The sequence below is a fragment of the Helianthus annuus genome, chromosome 11 (genome assembly GCF_002127325.2).
Source record: "Helianthus annuus cultivar XRQ/B chromosome 11, HanXRQr2.0-SUNRISE, whole genome shotgun sequence".
In the NCBI taxonomy this organism is placed as follows: Eukaryota; Viridiplantae; Streptophyta; class Magnoliopsida; order Asterales; family Asteraceae; genus Helianthus; species Helianthus annuus.
Genome location: NC_035443.2, coordinates 7,946,419 through 7,966,146, shown reverse-complemented (window position 1 = coordinate 7,966,146; position 19,728 = coordinate 7,946,419). Strand labels below are relative to the sequence as shown.

Genomic DNA, 19,728 nt, shown 5'->3' with positions numbered 1-19,728 from the left:
ATGTTGACATCTTATTTTAGTAATTAATGTCATGACTTATTTAAATATTTAACATTGGTTCAATGTGATTGGTGGCTCGAACTCTGATGCGTAACACGCCTCGCGGGGTTTCCGCAGGTGGAATTTTGGGGGTGTTACAGTTTGGTATCAGAGCCACTGGTTATAGTGAACTAGGTTTTAAAACGTTTTGTAAAACCAGACTATAACCGAACACCTTCGAAAATCGGTCATGACACTCAGCTCCAGATTGCAAGGTTCGTCTCTCTCACTTTATACATTATTTGCTTAGCAGTCACACACTCACAACATATATGAAATGAAACATTAAACAACATAGTGACTTGATAGTGTGACACTACTCTTCGACTCATGTGAATCATAGACTGAGAATAACATCTGTTGTGTTGTTTGAACGGGGGAAACTTTGAGCGCAAGCTAAGAGGCACTGAGATAAGCATGCAAATTGCCTTATTATTATGGGTGCACACTTAATAATAACGTGGGGTGCATGCAAGTCCCAGTGAGGCTTATCGAGCGTGAGAAGGGTTCTGCCTTATTATGTGTGAACTTGGTAGTACGTAGATACGGATATGATACTTGATTTCCATCTCGTTTCGATTTCCTGAATCGGTTCATCTCCATATATAGAATCATGAGTGGACGAGGACACGGACGTGGCAACATCAACATGACTCAGGCTGAGTTGACGGACTTAATCAATACCCGTGTGACTGAGGCCTTAGTAGCCTATCAAGCTGGTCAGCAAGTGCAACCTCAACCCAACCAGCCTGCGTGTACGTTCAAAATGTTTATGGACTGTAAGCCACAGACCTTCACCGGGACTGAAGGGGCTGTGGGACTTCTGAGGTGGTTCGAGAAAGCAGAGTCTGTGTTTGCTATCTGTAACTGTCCCGCTGGGGACAGGGTGAAATATGCAGCGGGTACCTTGGCGGATGGTGCCCTAACGTGGTGGAATGCCCAAGTGCAGTTGTTGGGCATCGAGGCAGCGAATGCCACAACTTGGGATGACTTTAAAGAACTGATCAGAGAGGAGTACTGTCCTCGGGATGAGGTCCAGAAGTTGGAAAACGAGTACTATGACTTGAAGATGGTTGGATCTGAAGTTGAAGCGTATGTGAAGCGATCGTATGAATTGGCCGATATGTGCCCGAACTTGTCCCGGCCTATGTCTCGGAGGATTGAGTTGTTTATCAAGGGACTGCCTCCGCGTGTGAAAAGTCTGGTTACTGCAGCACATCTCAATGATTTAACCCAGATTGTCCGTTTGACCCACAAGATTGTGGATCAAGAAGTGGAGAGTAACTCGTTACCGCCGCGTGTTTCAACCACTACTACTGCTGCACCCACTGCCGCTGCGTCCGCTAATGATAACAAGCGGAAGTGGAGCGATTACGACAAAGCATCTAGTGCGGGTCAGACTCAGAAAAGGCCAGACAACTACAGCAATCGCGGCACCAGCCAGTCGTCTTCTGTCAATCAAGGCCAGGGGGTAGCCAAAGTCAGGGTCAGTATGCGGGGAGAAAGCCACGGTGTAACAAGTGTGGCCATCATCATTTCGGGCCGTGTGGTCGAATGTGTAACAGGTGTGGCAAAGCGGGCCATGAGGCCAGGGATTGTAGGGCCCCACAGCCCAAACACCAGCAGCAACAGAACCAGCAAAACCAGAGACAACAGGGACAACCACCCCAGCAGAACCAGGGTTTCAGGAAGGGGTGCTATCAGTGTGGGGATGAGGGTCACTTTAAGCGGGATTGCCCTCAGCTAAACCAGAACGCTAACGACAACAACCGCCCGAATAACAACAATGCTGGGAACAACAACAACAACAACAACGGCAACAATGGGGGAAATGGTGCTCGAGGCAGAGTGTTCCAGCTTGGAGCAGGGGATGCTAGGAATGACGGCAATGTTGTCACCAGTACGTTTCCTGTAAATAATCATATCGCTTCTGTGTTATTTGATTCTGGTGCCGATTGGAGTTACGTGTCCCTAGAGTTTAGTCAACGATTGGGGATAACCCCAACGCCTTTAGAAGTTAAGCAAGTAGTAGAACTAGCAGACGATAAAACGATAGAAGCCTCGAATGTCCTTTTCGGGTGCAAACTAGATCTCGTGGGCCAAGTGTTTGATATTGATCTCCTTCCCGTTACACTCGGTAGTTTCGACATAGTAGTAGGCATGGATTGGTTGTCTAAGCACCAAGCAGAGATTTTGTGTAAGGAAAAGGTTGTGCGTATCCCTCTCCCCGATGGGAAGTCATTATTAGTTCAAGGGCATCGTAGTGGGACGATGGTTGGTATTATCACGGCCATGCACGCGCAAAAGTATCTACAAAAGGGGTATCCTGCGATGTTAGCCTTGGTTACTAACGCTCAGTCCGAGGAAAGAAGAATTGAGGATCTGCCAGTGGTGCGGGATTTCGCTGATGTGTTCCCAGAGGAGTTACCAGGGTTACCTCCTCACCGTCAAGTAGAATTTCAGGTTGATCTGGCGCCAGGAGCGGCCCCAATTGCTCGAGCTCCATACCGGTTGGCTCCTGGGGAGTTACAGGAATTGTCTAATCAGCTACAGGAATTATTGGATAGAGGTTTCATTCGACCCAGTTCTTCGCCTTGGGGAGCCCCAGTGCTGTTTGTAAAGAAGAAAGACGGGTCATTCCGTATGTGTATCGATTATCGAGAGCTCAACAAGGTAACCATTAAGAACCGCTATCCGTTACCACGCATCGACGACCTGTTTGACCAGCTGCAAGGATCAAGTTTCTACTCGAAAATCGATTTAAGATCGGGCTATCACCAGGTAAGGGTTAGAGAAGAAGATGTTCCCAAGACGGCTTTTCGAACGCGCTACGGACACTATGAATTTTTGGTTATGCCGTTCGGATTGACAAATGCACCAGCGGTTTTCATGGATCTCATGAACCGCGTATGTAAGCCATACCTCGACGAGTTTGTTATAGTGTTCATTGATGACATCTTGGTTTATTCAAAGAACAAGGAGGATCACGAGCGTCACCTACGTCTCATCTTGGAACTTTTGAGAAGGGAACAGCTGTATGCGAAGTTCTCTAAGTGCGATTTTTGGATTCGAGAGGTGCATTTCCTTGGCCACGTCGTTAACGAAAAGGGGATACATGTAGATCCTGCAAAAGTAGATGCAGTTAAGAATTGGGCGGCACCAAAGACTCCTTCTGAGGTGCGCCAATTTCTTGGTCTTGCTGGATACTATCGAAGGTTTATTAGAGATTTCTCGAAAATCGCGCAACCTCTCACCTCACTGACACAGAAGAACACGGTATATTCTTGGGGAACGAAGTAGGAAGAGGCTTTCCAGATGCTAAAGCAGAAACTTTGCAGTGCACCGATCTTGTCCTTGCCAGAGGGTACCGAAGATTTCGTGGTCTATTGTGATGCATCGATTCAAGGTCTCGGCTGTGTGTTAATGCAACGCGAGAAGGTGATAGCCTATGCCTCGCGACAGTTAAAGATTCACGAGAAAAACTACACGACACACGACTTGGAGTTAGGAGCGGTGGTTTTTGCGTTGAAGATCTGGAGGCACTATCTGTACGGTACCAAATGCACCATCTACACCGACCATAGGAGTCTTCAGCACATCTTCGACCAGAAGGAATTGAATATGCGGCAACGACGATGGGTTGAACTGTTGAATGATTATGAATGTGCCATCAAGTATCATCCGGGCAAGGCGAACGTCGTAGCTGACGCCCTCAGCAGAAAGAATAGTGCGCCAAGGCGTGTGCGAGCGTTGCAACTCACGATTCAATCCAATCTTCCTTCCCAGATACGAAACGCACAGTTAGAAGCGTTGAAACCAGAGAACGTTCAAGCTGAAGCTTTACGCGGCTCAAGGCAACGACTAGAACAAAAGGGAGACGGTGCTTACTACGTAACCGGACGCATTTGGGTTCCACTCTATGGTGACTTACGAGAACTTGTAATGGATGAGGCACATAAGTCACGTTACTCCGTACATCCTGGATCAGATAAGATGTACCACGACCTGAAAACTACATACTGGTGGCCTAGCATGAAAGCTTATATAGCAACTTATGTCAGCAAATGTTTGACTTGTGCGAAAGTCAAAGCAGAACATCAAAAGCCCTCGGGTCTATTGCAGCAACCGGAGATACCCACATGGAAGTGGGAACAGATTGCCATGGATTTCGTGACAGGGCTACCAAGAACTCAGACTGGGAACGATACCATTTGGGTGATTGTTGATCGCCTCACAAAGTCAGCACATTTTCTGGCAATCAAGGAAACAGACAAATTCTCTCAGCTGGCAGCAGTGTATCTTAAGGAGGTGGTTTCTAGGCATGGAGTGCCAACTTCTATCATTTCAGACCGAGATCCGCGTTTCACTTCAGAGTTATGGCAGTCAATGCATAAATCGTTCGGTTCCCAACTCGACATGAGTACCGCTTATCACCCGCAGACGGATGGTCAAAGCGAGCGCACAATCCAGACACTTGAAGACATGTTGCGGGCGTGTGTGATTGATTTTGGGAAAGGGTGGGAGAAACACTTGCCATTGATAGAATTCTCCTACAACAACAGCTACCATACAAGTATTAAGGCAGCTCCGTTCGAAGCACTATACGGACGAAAATGTCGTTCACCCCTCTGTTGGCTTGAGGCGGGTGATAGCCAAATCACAGGCCCTGAGTTTGTGCTTGACGCAACAGAAAGCATTGTGCAGATCCGAAACCGTATGGCCGCAGCTCGCGACCGACAGAAAAGCTACGCTGACAAGCGTAGTAAACCGCTGGAATTTGAAGTTAATGATCGCGTTATGTTAAAGGTCTCACCCTGGAAGGGTGTGGTACGTTTTGGGAAACGCGGCAAACTAAACCCTCGTTATGTGGGACCATTCAAAATTCTGGAACGAATTGGAAAAGTGGCCTACAGGTTGGAATTACCGGCTGAGTTGGGTAATGTCCATGATGTATTTCACGTGTCGCAGTTAAAGAAGTGTTTGGTTGATGAAACACTATTAGTACCGTTTCAAGAACTGAAAATAGACGACAAGTTGCAGTTTGTTGAAGAACCAATTGAGATTATGGATCGGGAAGTTAAAGTGCGTAAGCATAGCCGTATACCCATTGTGAGAGTTCGTTGGAACTCAAGACGTGGACCGGAGTTCACGTGGGAACGTGAGGACCAAATGAAAGAAAAGTACCCCCAGTTATTCAAAAACCGTGCAACCACTACTGAGGCTGAAGCTACTACAACAGAATTTCGGGACGAAATTCCAAATCAACGGGGGGATGATGTGACACCCCAGGAAAACCAGTGAACGATACAACTTACCTAGCTTCCTCAGTAACCGCATGCTAAATTTCGGGACGAAATTTCTTTTAAGTTGGGGATGATGTGACAACCCGAGTTTTCAAGGTCTTTATCCGATTTAACTTCGTACTTATTTGCTAAGTGTGTTTAATAATTACATGTTGTGCATTATAAGTGTTATTTGTGATATGTATAATAGGTGTCTATATGTTATACACATTTGAATTGTATAATTATTTAAAACATGAGACTTTGCCTAACACCCCTAGCCGAAAACCCACCCACTCATGAAAACACTTTCTGGTGAAAACACAATATGTGTTTTCGTCCGACATATGACCAACGAAAACAGAATGGGCCTTGGCCCAGTAACATTCAGTTATAATAATTCGATCAAAGCCTTTACGCAATAGTTTTAATCGGCAAACCCTAGTCACCTCTCAAGTTCTGTCTCGCTACCCTTTGAGTCTGACGGCAGCTTGTTTTCATTCGAAGCCAGATCCTTTTTGCTTACTCATCCTTAGTTCGGTTAGTGAATTACATGTTTAGTTGATTTCAGTCTTAAACATATAACCATGTTTTGGGATGTATTCTTGAAGTTGTAATGCATGATAAACCTAATACCTGATGATGTACGGATCAAGATATTGGTTTAGGGTTGTAGGTTTGATATGATGGAATGCATGACCTAGTATGGTATTAATATGATCCGGATCGGGTGGTATGTCAGTTCGATAGTAGTATTCGTTATGCGTGGTGTTATGCTAATCGGCTAGATAAATAAATACACTAGGTTGCATACCGGATGTTAAACATGTTGATACTGTTGTGATGTTGGTGAACGATAGTATTGATGATCCTGTCATAGAACTGGTATGATAGTAAATTAATCACAAGTTATGTTTTTGTGCTTAATCATATGTTGATTTTGGAATGATCACAACTTGCTATCATTGAATGATATTGTATGATGAAACGATGTAACTGCTGCCAATGATGATGATTAGATTGTTGCTGTGATAAGTAACTGTTGTTGTTGAAGATGAAACCGACGAAAACAAAGGAACCACGAAAACACTTGTGTTTTCGTCACCCTTATGCCCAACGAAAACCCAAAGGGGTTTTCGGCCCAACTAGTTTTCGGCACAACTAGTTTTCGGCCCAACAAGTGATTTCGGCCCACCCAGTATTTTCGAACCAAAGGGGTTTTCGCCCACTAAGGGATTTCGTCTAATGATCTGTGACTAGTATGTTACTGGTTAACTCCATTAGTGTTTAACTTTGTTAAGTAAACGTGTAACTCTGTTAAGCATGTAAACCCCTGTTAAGTGGTTAAGTTGTTAACTTTAGTTGTTTACTAACTCAGTTAGCTAACTAACACAGTTAGTTTATTATCTCTGTTATGAATGCCATCTCAGTTAAGTTTGTTAACCTTGTTAAGTAGGTTAAAGAGTAACCATGTTAGAATAAATTATGAAAGACCGTTATGTGAAACATGAAATTGTATGCACATGATTAACTGTTTGTGCTGCATGATGATTAACTGTCGAACACACTCTGTGATATTACTGCGATGCTAGTTACATGTGAAACATTACGAACGTGAACTGATTGAGTATACGTGCACTATAGGACGTGACTGATTATCTGTGAGCGTGTGTATTTCTTTAGCAAACCGAGCAAACCAAGGTGAGTTCATTGCATTTCTCTAGCATGCGTCCCGGTGGTTTGGGACAACTGGTATACATTTGGAAGGGAAACTCTGGGTAAACAATTAACTTGGGTATTGGTTATTGTACATGGGATCGATCATTACCAATGCTCGGTTAGGAGCATTGGGGTTGTTAAGGGGCACACTCCCCGGATACATATGGGCACACTCCCTAGGGTATCTAGCATGAGCAACATCGTATCGCAACGTTGAATCGCATTAACATACATATGGTAGCAAAATCCGTTAACAAAACCTTGAACTCACCAGCGTAGTCTGACACACTTGTTTGCATGCTTGTAGGTCGTTAACTTTGGAACATGGACTTGCTATCTGGGAGTGCTGGAGTGGTCATGGATCGAGGCTTTCAAATTATCTTATATTGATACATTGGTTTAAGTGTTATTACGAAACATTTGCTAAATAATTTATTATATGCTTCCGCTATACAACTTTTGGGAATTGATATCATGTTGACATCTTATTTTAGTAATTAATGTCATGACTTATTTAAATATTTAACATTGGTTCAATGTGATTGGTGGCTCGAACTCTGATGCGTAACACGCCTCGCGGGGTTTCCGCAGGTGGAATTTTGGGGGTGTTACATCTTGTACCCAAGGCATGAACATTGTCTGCTATATGTGGTGTAACAACTCGACTTTTGGTTGTTCCTATTTTTATCGTTGATTCAGCTGTAAACACATGTACTCCGAGATTCGGTGGTTATTACCAAGGGTTAACTACGTTTTTAAACGCATTTTATATCGCTTATTTATCGCATTTAAACGCTTATTACTTAAACGCTCATCGCAACGCAAACTCAACGAGAATTCAAAACGCGGATTTATTTATTTGTGTGTTTAAATGTTAAATGTGTTATATGTGTTTGATACTCGCTTAAGCGCTCAATCGCTCACTCGCGCAACTCGATTTATCACTCTAAAATGCAACGCAACACAACACTTAATTACCTCGCTAAAACACTTAAAGTACTCGAACTAACTTACGCAACCAAACGCACCAAACGAATAACCAACACGTGAAACGGGAGCCACTCATATGAAACAGGTCCTCTCGTATGAAGGCAATGGCTTCGTACGAAGGCACTGGCTTCGTACGAAGGCACCGGCTTCACAACTTGCTGCCATTTGCACCAAGAACACTCCCTACTTACTTTCTTTCTGCATCCCAAGTACGAATCACTATTTGTACAAGTATCACAACGATTTCCACAACGACTTTTCATGAGTTTATCTCCGATTCATCTAAAAACTTCTCTATTTACGAAAACCTTCATCTTTTTCATCGAAACTTCTGATTTTGCTATGGACTTACACTTAAACGAGTGTATTGGGCTTAGCTTTAGCTTCCCAAGATAGAGATCCGAGTATCTCGCACTCACCAAGTGTTTAATCCAAGGAAAAACTGTGTTAAACTCGTTTTTTACACTAAAACGGACCAAAACCGACATATGTTTCGTTCACTAGATAGTGGGATGAAGCGGTGTCGAAATCGTCATGAAAAGGACTTGAAAACACATCCGATTCAGGCGAAAACACAGTTCCAAACGCATGAAGACGCAAAATAGGCACATGTGCAAGCCGGACTGGCTTATACGAAGCACTGGCTTCGTACGAAGGCACACCCTTCATACAATCCAGCCCATGTTCTCACATGTGACTAGTCGCTCAAATGACCTCTTCGGCACTAAGTTTAGTCAGTAGCTTAAGGCTGGAGGGATGAACACTCGATTTCCTGAAGAAAGACGCGAAGAACACTCGATGTTGGACACGGAAATAATAGCTGCACGAAGGCACCACCTTCGTACGAAGAGCCACGAAGACTCTGTTTTCCACTCGACACTCAAACTTGACCGTTTCAGCACTTTGGAAGACTTATGCACTTGTGTTCCCGTACGCAGGCTGATCCGGCACTCCCTCCACTTCTTTCTAGGGCGTGTTTAACTGTTAAGCACGCACTGTGAGTATACTTGACCCCTTTTTCGCTTAACACACTTTTGGGTGTTACATACGTTCTTTATCAATAACACGACGCACACAACGCTTAAACTCTTTAAAACGCTAACCGCTCTCGCATGTTATACGTGAATTGTTGAGTGGTTGTTTGCTATGTTTACACAGTGATGACTTGCCTTACCACCCTTAGCAACAATAGTACTATAGTTTGGACTCAACACCTATTTACTTAGGGGTTGTTAAGGATATATTACTACTTTACGTGCGTGCTCACTACGGTGAACACGTATCGCACATACCCTACCACGCAGTCATGTTGGTTAGCTTGTATCATTATCGATAGCTTACTTGATTCGCCTCTCTACGTGTTACATGCTGGTTATGCGTATACGCTTTATTACTATACTTATGCAAAACTTGTGTACTCTGATGTATTGTAAAATACATCCTTTATTCGTTTATAGTTTGTATAGTTTCCATTAGTTATAGTTTAGTTTTTGTTAGAATTTGCGTGCTTTTGATCCAATTACGTTTTGCAGGTCTTTGTGTTTGAAACAGCTGGAAATTGCATTAAACGAGTTAAAACATGGAAAAGTCAAGTCCTGGAACGTGTTGGAGAGATCGGGTGCTGAAACGGAACTTAAATACTGTAAAATGGCTTTCTGGCGCCCCGCGATAAAGATAAGGGAGTCTCTCGCGCCCGACGAGAGACCTAAAGTTTTGAAGTTGTCATTCTGGCGGCGGCGGCCCGCGATAGATAACCATGTCTCTCTCGCGCCCGGCGAGAGAGTGGTTCTGGCAGAATTCTTCGAGCTAGGAAAGGGTTTGAGCTGGAATCATATATGAAACATATTTAAACATTGAAAAAACCCTAACTTACAAATTAGCAAACTTTTGGGCGATCTTGGAGCTGCGTTTAGAGCGTTTTGAGCAATCGAAGCTGTTGGTTGAAGGTTGGAAGTTCAGAGAATCATTCGGGTCGTCTCCTTAACATTCGGGTGTTTTCCCTTGTGTTTCTTATTCTTCAACTATGTTTTGTTTCTTTAATAATACTTCGTTGATGCTTGTTTCAATGACTTGGATTGGCTAAATTGTTTGACTACCTAGACAAGATGAATGGTTGCATAAAGTTTGGATTTTTATTATTAATTTATGATATTTATGGATTTATTTATGTATTGTAGGCGATTTGATTATTAGCTAGATGTGTATGCATGCCTGATTGTGTTTGAGTATTGTTTATTGCTTTACATAATTCTTGGTGACGGTCTTTATCAAATAATAGAGTTGTGTTAGGTTCTAGATTCTGGTGACTGTCTATATCACATATAAATCGTGAATCTTTAGGGTTAAATACGTAATAGACCTTAAAAGCAATATTCGGTAATCTTATAAAATCAAGTGTTCTACTAACCCTCAATAGCTGACAGGTGTGAGGTTATTGTGAGGTCTAAGCGATTAAACCGTAAAGTGTGTCCTTCTTGGGAAGTTAACCTATTAGCTGCTGTCTAACAAGTCTAGCTAAGAACCCAAATTTATCCTTGACTTGAGTCCCGAAACGGAGAGAATCTTGTAGGGTACTTTCATAAATCATTAGAGGTCCAGACAAGGAGTCTAATTTACCGGTGACTTTAACAGCCTTTAGGGTGCCCTATTGTACTCTTGAGAAGGGTTAGGAGGCTTAGTTGGTAACTTGAGAGGTTTAGCATCTTACGATCCCGGTCCATAATAATCAATCTTCACATAAAATCAATAACTAAAAGCAACCAGGATTTGAGTCTAGGTAGTGTTTCCACCGTCTGAGTAAAAACCCAAAGTAATTCGTTCTAGTTAAGTTAATTAATTTAGTTTCATTTTAATTGCTTTCTTAGGATTTTTAGAAACCCCCCCCCCAATCAAACAAACAATAGTTCAGTCCGTGTCAGTCTAGTCTAAATAGAGTCATTAGCATAATTCAATAGAGTCTCGTGGGTTCGATATCCGGACTTACAGTACCTATACTAGAGCCGATCGGTACACTTGCCGGTTAGTAGTTTAGTGTGTCTTAGTGAGTCTGTAGTATTACTTAGAGTATAGAATTAGGTTAATTTAGTTAATTTTATTAAACTACTTTTTAGTACATCATACTCACCTTTACATTATTGTATTGACTTTATTTTAACGTTGTGACAGGTAGATGGATTTTTGGTGGAAATGGTCTAGGATCTTTAGAAACCCGCCTAGATTTAATTGCAAGTTTTGTTATGTTTGTTGTTGCTTGAGAAACTACCGAAATTCGTTTCGGTTTTTGTGAGAATATTTGTTTGATTGTATGGGAAATTGAACCTTATTAAATATTGTCATAATTAGTCGTTATGGATTCTCTCGAGCAACCTATTCGCATCATGCCACATCCCGATGATTCGGCCATCGGTTGGGGTGTGACATGTAGAACTTCGATATAAAAAAATGCAGATGGTTCACTCGAAAGATATAAAGCACGCCTTGTGTGCGACTGTCGTTCGCAACAAATGGTGTTGATCGCGGAGAAACATTTAGTCCAGTTGTCAAACCGACCACTATTAGCAATGTGCTAAGCCTGGCGGTATCTGATCATTGCCCATTCATCAACTAGATGTTAAAAACACATTTCTTCATGGAAATCTTGATGAAACAGTCTTCATGCATCAACCAATGGGTTTTCGGGATCCTACATATCTGAATCATATATGTTTGTTAAAGAAGTCTTTATATGGGCTAAAAAAGGTCTCGAGCATGGTATCGACGGTTCGCGGACTACGTATCTACCATGGGTTTTCGTCATAGTAAGTGTGACCACTCCCTTTCTATTTTCAAAGAAGGGTATCGCATGGAATTTATACTGTTATGTAGATGATATTCTTTTTGTTACATCCATGGATGCGCTTTGGGAATGCTTCATGGCTCTCTTATCTAATGAATTTGTAATTAAAGACTTAGGCCCGATATCGTATCTCCTACACGTCTCTAATAAACACCAATGCAAATCACTATTCTTGTCACAAGAAAAATATGCTATGGAAATCCTCGAGCGTGCAGGTTTGGCTGATTGTAATCCAGCTACCACACCCGTTAACACTAACCACAAGGTTAGGTGCTACATCAGGTACACCATTAGAAGACTCCATCGAATACATACGTTTAACTGGTGCCTTGTAATACCTAACTTTTATGAGACCTGACCATTTCCTATGCTGTTCAGCAAGTTTGCATACATATGCATGCCCCTACTACTTCCCATATGCATGCTCTCAACCACCTTTTACGATATGTAAATGGCACATTCTCCTTTGGGCTACATATAACTTCGTCCACCACTACATCCTTAGTTTCCTACACTGATGTCGATTGGGGTGGTTGTCCCGATACATGACGGTCTACCTTCGGTTACTGTGTCTATATGGGGGATAATCTTCTTTCTTGGTATTAAAAAAGACAGCCTACTCTCTCACATTCTAGCATAGAAGTAGAGTATATAAGCATCGCCAACATGGTTTCTAAATCATGTTGGCTTCATAATGTTCTCCTCGGGCTACATACACCTCCGTCTCAAGCTACACTTGTTTGTTATGACAACGTAAGTGCAATCTACCTTGTCGGGAATCCTGTTCAACACCAAAGAACTAAACACATTGATATGGATATATATTTCGTATGGAAAAAAGTGGCTAAAGGTTAAGTTCGGGTGCTCCATGTTCCCTCCGGATATCACATTGCAGATATTTTTACAGATGGGTTACCGAAGATTCTGTTTGATGACTTTCGCTCTAGTCTCAACATTCATGACCCTCCTGTTTCGATTGCGAGGGTGTATTAGCATAATCAATATATATGAAAACTAATTTATATTTATTGTGGATATATTGTCAAATATAGGATAGGTTAATCCCTTGTAATTTGTGTTTATACCCAAAGATGGTGATAAGAAATGGAGGATTGTTTTCTTACTTCAATTTTCACTCTCAATCTTTCACTCTCAATCAATCTTCCATTTTACACAAACCCCTAACACTCAACCTTTCACTCTCTTCACAATTCCTTCCATGGACGAGCAAAGAAGTTTTTAAGATATGTTAGGCTCCGGTTTAAACCCGAACCAATCTAACAACATCCCACTCTTCCAAAGTTATGGGTTTCCTAGTAAACCTAGTTCCATGCCTTCCCGGTTCCAACAATCTGGGTTCATGATTCAACCGGGTGCCATATCTCTACTCACACCCTATTATTCAATCTGTGGGTTACCTCTACAAACCGAGACGGGTTTCAACCCCAATCTCCAACCGGGGTCTGGGTTCAATGCCCCGGACACCCAATCGTTTGGTATGTCTTCACCATCTCCGTCTTCAAGGCAAAGAAATAAAGGAAAAAAGGTTGCTGGATGGGCTCCAGAATAAGAATAAGACGGCCCGGTCAAGGGGGTTTTCAACCATTTCATAGGTAACCATGGTGATATGGATTTATGTTTCTTTTTTCTCTTTTATTTGATGCTAATGTCGAGTGACGACGTGGATTTTAACTTGTTTTTTAATTTTTAATGTAATTAAAGTGTACTATATTTTAATAAATATAATTTCATATATTAAAATAATCCGACTCTAGCATTTTATGCTTCATTTTTCTCTTGACAGATGGAAAAAAGGATATGGCTCGATTTGAATGTTAAGTTATCTAATTGGGACAAAAACGATACGAGTAACCTAATTAGAACACTTTTGAAACTTAGTTACTATTCTGTAACATTTTCCCTTAAATAAAAGGAAAAGTATGTTATGAAGTGGAGGTTTGAAGTGGCTTACTATTGGAGAAAATGGTTGTAGTTTGGAATGATGTGACATGTTGTTGTGGCAAGTCTAGTTTTTGGATGAGATCCAACATTGTGGATGCTCTAATGCAATAAAACGTGATAAAAAGATGCCTATTGGTATGGTCTTTATTAAATACCAAAAGTAAAACTGGGTTGGCAATTCATAAATGAAAATGGAATGATGTGGCATGCTGTTGTGCCAAGTCTGATTTTGGATGAGATTCAATGTTGTGAATGTTTTAATGCAAGAAAACGCGATAAAAAGATGTCTATTGGTATGGGTCTTTATTAACCACCAAAACTAAAAGTGGTTGACAATTCATAAATGAAAATTAGGATACTGCCGTTGATATTGATATAAAACTAATGAATTTAAGATATTGATGTTGATGTTGATATTGATATTGATATTGGTATAAAACTAATAAATAAATCAATAAAACACACCCCGGTATTAATCCAATATACACATATATACCTCACAACCACTATAGAATACTAAATTATACACATAAAAAGGTTAAGCCCTTCAAAGTGTAAGTCGATTTTTAATTATATGTTTTATTTTTTAATAATATTTAATTTTATTTTTCTTCTTATAACTTGCTTATGATAACTTTTTAGAAAAATCTATCCTCGCAATTATCTCTATTTTTTTCAACGTTGCAATATAAATATTATTGAAAATGGACATTCTGTCGTTATTGTACTACACTGAAATTGACGATGTATAGTAATTTTTAAAGTTAAGTATTTGTTTATTTTAAATAATACTTTACTATAATTTAATTTGATATTTTTATTATAACTTGCGTTCCATAATTTTTTTTCAACATTGCATTGTCCGTCACTCCTCTAGGTCATGGGTACTTGGGTAGCATGGAGTGACCATATGCTTTGGAGAATTATTATTATTAATATTATTATCATTATTTTACCTTTCTTTTGCATTCATAACCGATTTACCTTATTTACACATTAATTAAAAAATGTTAATCTAACGAGTGGACGTTAACCTGCATGTTGCGACGAGATGTTGATTATAAATGCGTTTAGTATCAATATATGAGATAGGGAAATTCTTAGGTTTATGCAATTATGCTTTAACACCTGCCTACAACACCACACGAAACATTTTACTTTCAAAAAATAGAAAGTGTTTTGAAAAACGGTCCAACTTTGCCAACATAAATTTGAACCAGACAATTTTTGACCCGCACCAAAAGATGTTACATATTGCAAGTAGTATAAATGTAAAATTATTTGTAGCCAATGTTTTTTGGACCCACATGTTTTAAGCTTAAATGTAAAATTAAAAACCGAATCTTATAATCAATTCTCATCGTCTGATGTTGACGTCTTTCTGAATCAGTAGTGCTTTGTTACGATTTAGTACCAATTATGATTGATTGCGCAAAACAAGGGTTTATCTGAAATGATGATACAACGGTTTCGAATTGATCAATATTGCAAAATATTTGGATGGTTACTTTATCAAATCAGTTTGTGAGACATGATCAATGGCGACATAATCAATATGTAATATGTATTATACTAGTTGATGCCCCGCCCGCGTTGCGGGGCGATGGCCGAGTAGTTCTCAATCAATTAAAAAAACACTGTTATAATTTTGCTAGGAAAAAACAAAAACGATGATAAAACTGTAATTTTGGGCTCAGGGCAAAACTGTAATTTTTCAATAATGCGCGCGTGTTAGGCAGCTCCTTTGGACGAAAAAAAATTAAATCGAGTCAACTAGTTAAAACAAAAAACTTTTATAGTTTTGCTAGAAAAATTAAAACGATGAGTAAAACGTAACTTTGAACTGAGGGGGAAATCATAATTTTGTTTCAGGTATAAAATCGTAAATTAAATGGACCAATAGGGTTGAGAGCAAAATCGTAACTTGCATGTGTGAGAAAAAAAAACTAATGGCAAAACTATAAATTTAAACGGGCAAAATCGTAATTTTGAATCGAGGGCAAAATTGAAATTTTTAGCTGGGAACAAAAGCATAAATTTAGTTTTAAATGGGGGTAAAAACATAATTTTGAACAGATGACAAAATCGTTATTATAAGGGAAAAAAACCTAATGGCAAAACTGTAAATTTAAACGGGGAAAATCATAATGTTGAACCGAGGGAAAATTGAAAATTGTTAGCTGGGAGCAAAAGCGTAAATTTATTTTTAAATGAGGGTAAAAACATAATTTTGAACTGATGGTAAAATCGTAATTTTAAAACGGGATAAAATCATAAATTTGTTGGGCCAATAAGGGAGTGCCAATATAAATGGAACAAAAATTTAGCAAAAAAAAAGGGGTGGCAGGTAGCCGCCCAACTCAACCAATAAAATGAAACAACTATTCCCGCTGTTGGGTTTTGTTATAGTAGATAATAATTTGATATTTAATTAATTAAGGTATATTAGAAATTTGGATCTTAAATTAATACAATGTGATATGTGGAAGTGAGTTAATATTCACACACCCCTTCTCTCTGTCTCTTTCTATACATACATAAATATATATATATAGAGAGAGGTTGAGTGAAAAAAGATGTGAAAATAAGTTTAGGGGTGTGAAAATAGCGAAAGGTATATAGAGACTACCAATGTTGATACTTGAAATATGTGGAGTTGCTATTTATAGATATGGTCCTAGAGTTCCTATTTAGAAATCATTTTTAGTATACACCAATCGATCTCGTTCTCATTACTATAAATAATAACAGTTATAACATTTGTTTCGATATACAGATCAAAGTTTGAAAAATATGACATCGTTTCAAAAGATCATAGATGTCGAAACAATCCGAGAGACACAACGAGCACGAGGTCTAGCCACCATTCTTGCTATTGGCACTGCAACTCCTCTCAGTTATATTAATCAAGATGATTACGCCGACTATTATTTTCGCGTTACAAACAGCGAGCATATGATTAAGCTTAAAGAGAAGTTTAAACGCATATGTAAGTGTCATGCTTTACTCCAATCATATCTAATACTTATGATAACAGTTGAAAAAATAAAAATATTTTTGAACATGTAAAGTTGTTAGTTTAAAACGATATAAAAATCATATAGGTGACAAGACAATGATCAAGAAGCGATTCATGCTGCTCACCGAAGAGTTTCTAAAAGAAAATCCCAACATGTGCGAGTATACAAGTCCATCTTTAAACACTCGCCAAGACTTGTTGATCACTGCAGTCCCAAAGCTTGGCAAGGAAGCCGCTATCAAAGCTATCGAAGAGTGGGGACTCTCGAAATCTAAGATCACCCATCTCATCTTTTGCACCACCTCGGGAATCGACATGCCTGGTGCTGACTTTCAACTCACCAAGCTACTTGGTCTCTCCCCTATGGTCAATCGGCTCATGGTATACCAACAGGTACGAGCGTATGTGCATGGGTTGGTTTGGGTCTGTTTTCGGCTCTAACCAGACCAAAACAAAAGTTTCGGTCCTTTTGTTTTAGAAAAACCTTTGGTTTCGAATTTTGTTTTTTCTTATGGCTTCTATTCAGGGTATAGGATTTACATCTGTGCTTGAAATGTTTGGACCTAAAAAATGGCCCAAAATAACAAATTTCGGCATAAAACTTGTGGCCTAAGTGTTTTTTTTTTTGTTAACCAACCAATTAATGAAGTTGGACATAAAACTTTTGTCCTATAAATCCAACAACAAACACTTAAACAAGTTCGGTTTGGTTTGGTTTGGTTTTGGAGCAACGTATAATCGCAGGCTAACCGTAAGATTTGGTTATCAAAGAAAATAAAACTAAAAGGTTGGGAGTTCAAATCTTGCGTATAGGAATTTTTGTTCAAAAAGAAAAGATAACAAAACTAGGGTAAAGTTCTTGTACAAATAATCTTAACATACTAAACATACAAATTGAAGGAAAACTCAAAAAGACAAGGTGACATTTTTGTAATTATCAATAACTATCAAAGTTACTCTACAAATATACCTAAAAAAACATAACCACTCCCCCCACCCCCAAAAAAAACCTAAACCCCCCACCCCCCAAAAACCTAAAAAAAAACCTAACCCCCCCCCCCCCCCCCAACCCAAGCTAAAATGCTAAAAACTAAACCCCCCAAAAAACCTAAAAAAATCTAAAAAAATAAAAAAAAACACACAAATTATTTTATTTTATTTTTTTTAACATTTTTTATTAAAAAATCGCTACTTTTAGTAGCAGCCAAAAAAAAAAATTTTTTTTTTTTTTGCTAACGAAATGTAGCGATTTTTTAATAAAAAATGTTAAAAAAATTTTTTGTGTTTTTTTAGGTATTTTTGGTTGTAACTTTGATAGTTGGTGGTAATTACAAAAATGACACCTTGTCGTTTTGGGTTTTCCTTCAATTTGTATGTTTAATATGTTAAGATTATTTGTATTTGATCTTTTGCCAACAAAAATAAACCATCAGATATTAGTTAGGGTCGATTAATCGTTTTTTTGCTCACCCTTACCACAGGGCTGTTCGTCAGGGGGCATGGCCCTTCGTCTAGCCAAGGACCTTGCTGAAAACAATAAGGGTTCACGTGTCCTTGTTGTCTGCGCAGATAGCATGGCTTCTTTTTTCCGGGGACCTAGTGAGAACCATGTTGATTCTTTAGTTTGTCAAGCCCTTTTTGGAGACGGAGCTGCTGCAATCATCGTGGGTTCAGATCCGGATTTATCTACTGAAAATCCGTTGTTTGAAATTGTTTCTGCAAATCAAACAATCATACCGGACACTGAGACAGCAATGACCTTACACTTGAGGGAGGAAGGATTTGAATCTTACTTGCACAAGGATGTACCGAAGAGGATCTCTGAGAATATAGAGAGCGCGCTAAAGCGTGCGCTGTCTCCACTAGGTCTAAGTGACTGGAACTCACTGTTTTGGATAGTTCATCCTGGTGGTAGAGCCATACTCGACAACGTGGAGCTAAAGCTTAACCTCGATAAGGAGAAGTTGAGGGCTAGTAGGCACGTGCTAAGTGAATATGGAAACTTGTCGGGTGCATGTGTGTTGTTCATCATCAATGAGATGAGAAACAAATCTAAGGAGGATGGGGAAAGTACGACCGGTGAAGGTTTAGATTGGGGCGTTTTGTTTGGGTTTGGCCCGGGTTTGACAATTGAATCGGTTGTTCTTCGCAGCCATCCCGTGACTACTCTTGTTGGCACCAAAAGTTGATAACAAATGTTGCATAATAATGACTATTAATTAAATAACTAATTTATAAGCTGTCTGGTTTGTTATGGGATTTGCAACTAGAGCAAATCTTTGTATTCTTGTGTTTATATTCCTTGTACTTGTTACAAGGAAGATATTATTAATAAACAAACACAAGATTTTCAAGTGGTTATAAAAACTAAAACACCTTAACTCAAGACACAACTATAGTTTTGCGTCTATTCGTACGTGGTAAACACAAGAGGGAGGATCGAGTGTGATCCATAAACACAATCAACCTCATAAACAACCAATATTACCAGTATTACAAGCTTTAGTTGGAAACAGAAAATGCTAACCATCCTAGAGACCATGGGCGTATACAAGTACATTATTTCACAGGTTCTCGTGGACAAACCAGACGACAATTGGGATCAAATGGATGGTTTTGTTTCGAGCTGCATCAACGCAATCCTTAGTCAGTCATTTGCTCATCTTGCGTAGGGAAAACCAGAGCCTCACAACTATGGAAAGTCATTGAAGTGACGTACTTCCAACATGTATCGCCAAGAAAATACTACTGAAAACTCAGTTTCAAACACTGATACAATGCAATTCACCCATGTTGTTCTATGATGTTGCTAAACAATTATCTTTTTCATTGTCATCATCTTGTAGCATTGTTCTATTACATACATATTATTCATTGTGATA

At 39.7% G+C, this 19,728-nt stretch overlaps 1 protein-coding gene across 1 annotated transcript; it reads left to right on the top strand.

The window, feature by feature from the left end:
- Nucleotides 1-16,555: 16,555 nt before the first annotated feature.
- LOC110889408 (2-pyrone synthase) lies at nt 16,556-19,728 on the top strand. The gene is made up of 3 exons (XM_022136927.2): nt 16,556-16,816; nt 16,932-17,239; nt 18,328-19,728. The coding sequence occupies exons 1-3, from the start codon at nt 16,621-16,623 to the stop codon at nt 19,033-19,035; spliced, it is 1,212 nt and encodes a 403-aa protein (XP_021992619.1). The 5' UTR covers nt 16,556-16,620; the 3' UTR covers nt 19,036-19,728.

Excerpts from the sequence above, each read along its gene's own strand:
- LOC110889408 (XM_022136927.2), top strand. The coding sequence starts at position 16,621 with ATGACATCGTTTCAAAAGATCATAGATGTCGAAACAATCCGAGAGACA. Across the intron at positions 16,817-16,931 it reads AGAGAAGTTTAAACGCATAT|GTGACAAGACAATGATCAAG; the intron begins GTAAGTGTCATG and ends AAAATCATATAG. Across the intron at positions 17,240-18,327 it reads GGCTCATGGTATACCAACAG|GGCTGTTCGTCAGGGGGCAT; the intron begins GTACGAGCGTAT and ends CCCTTACCACAG.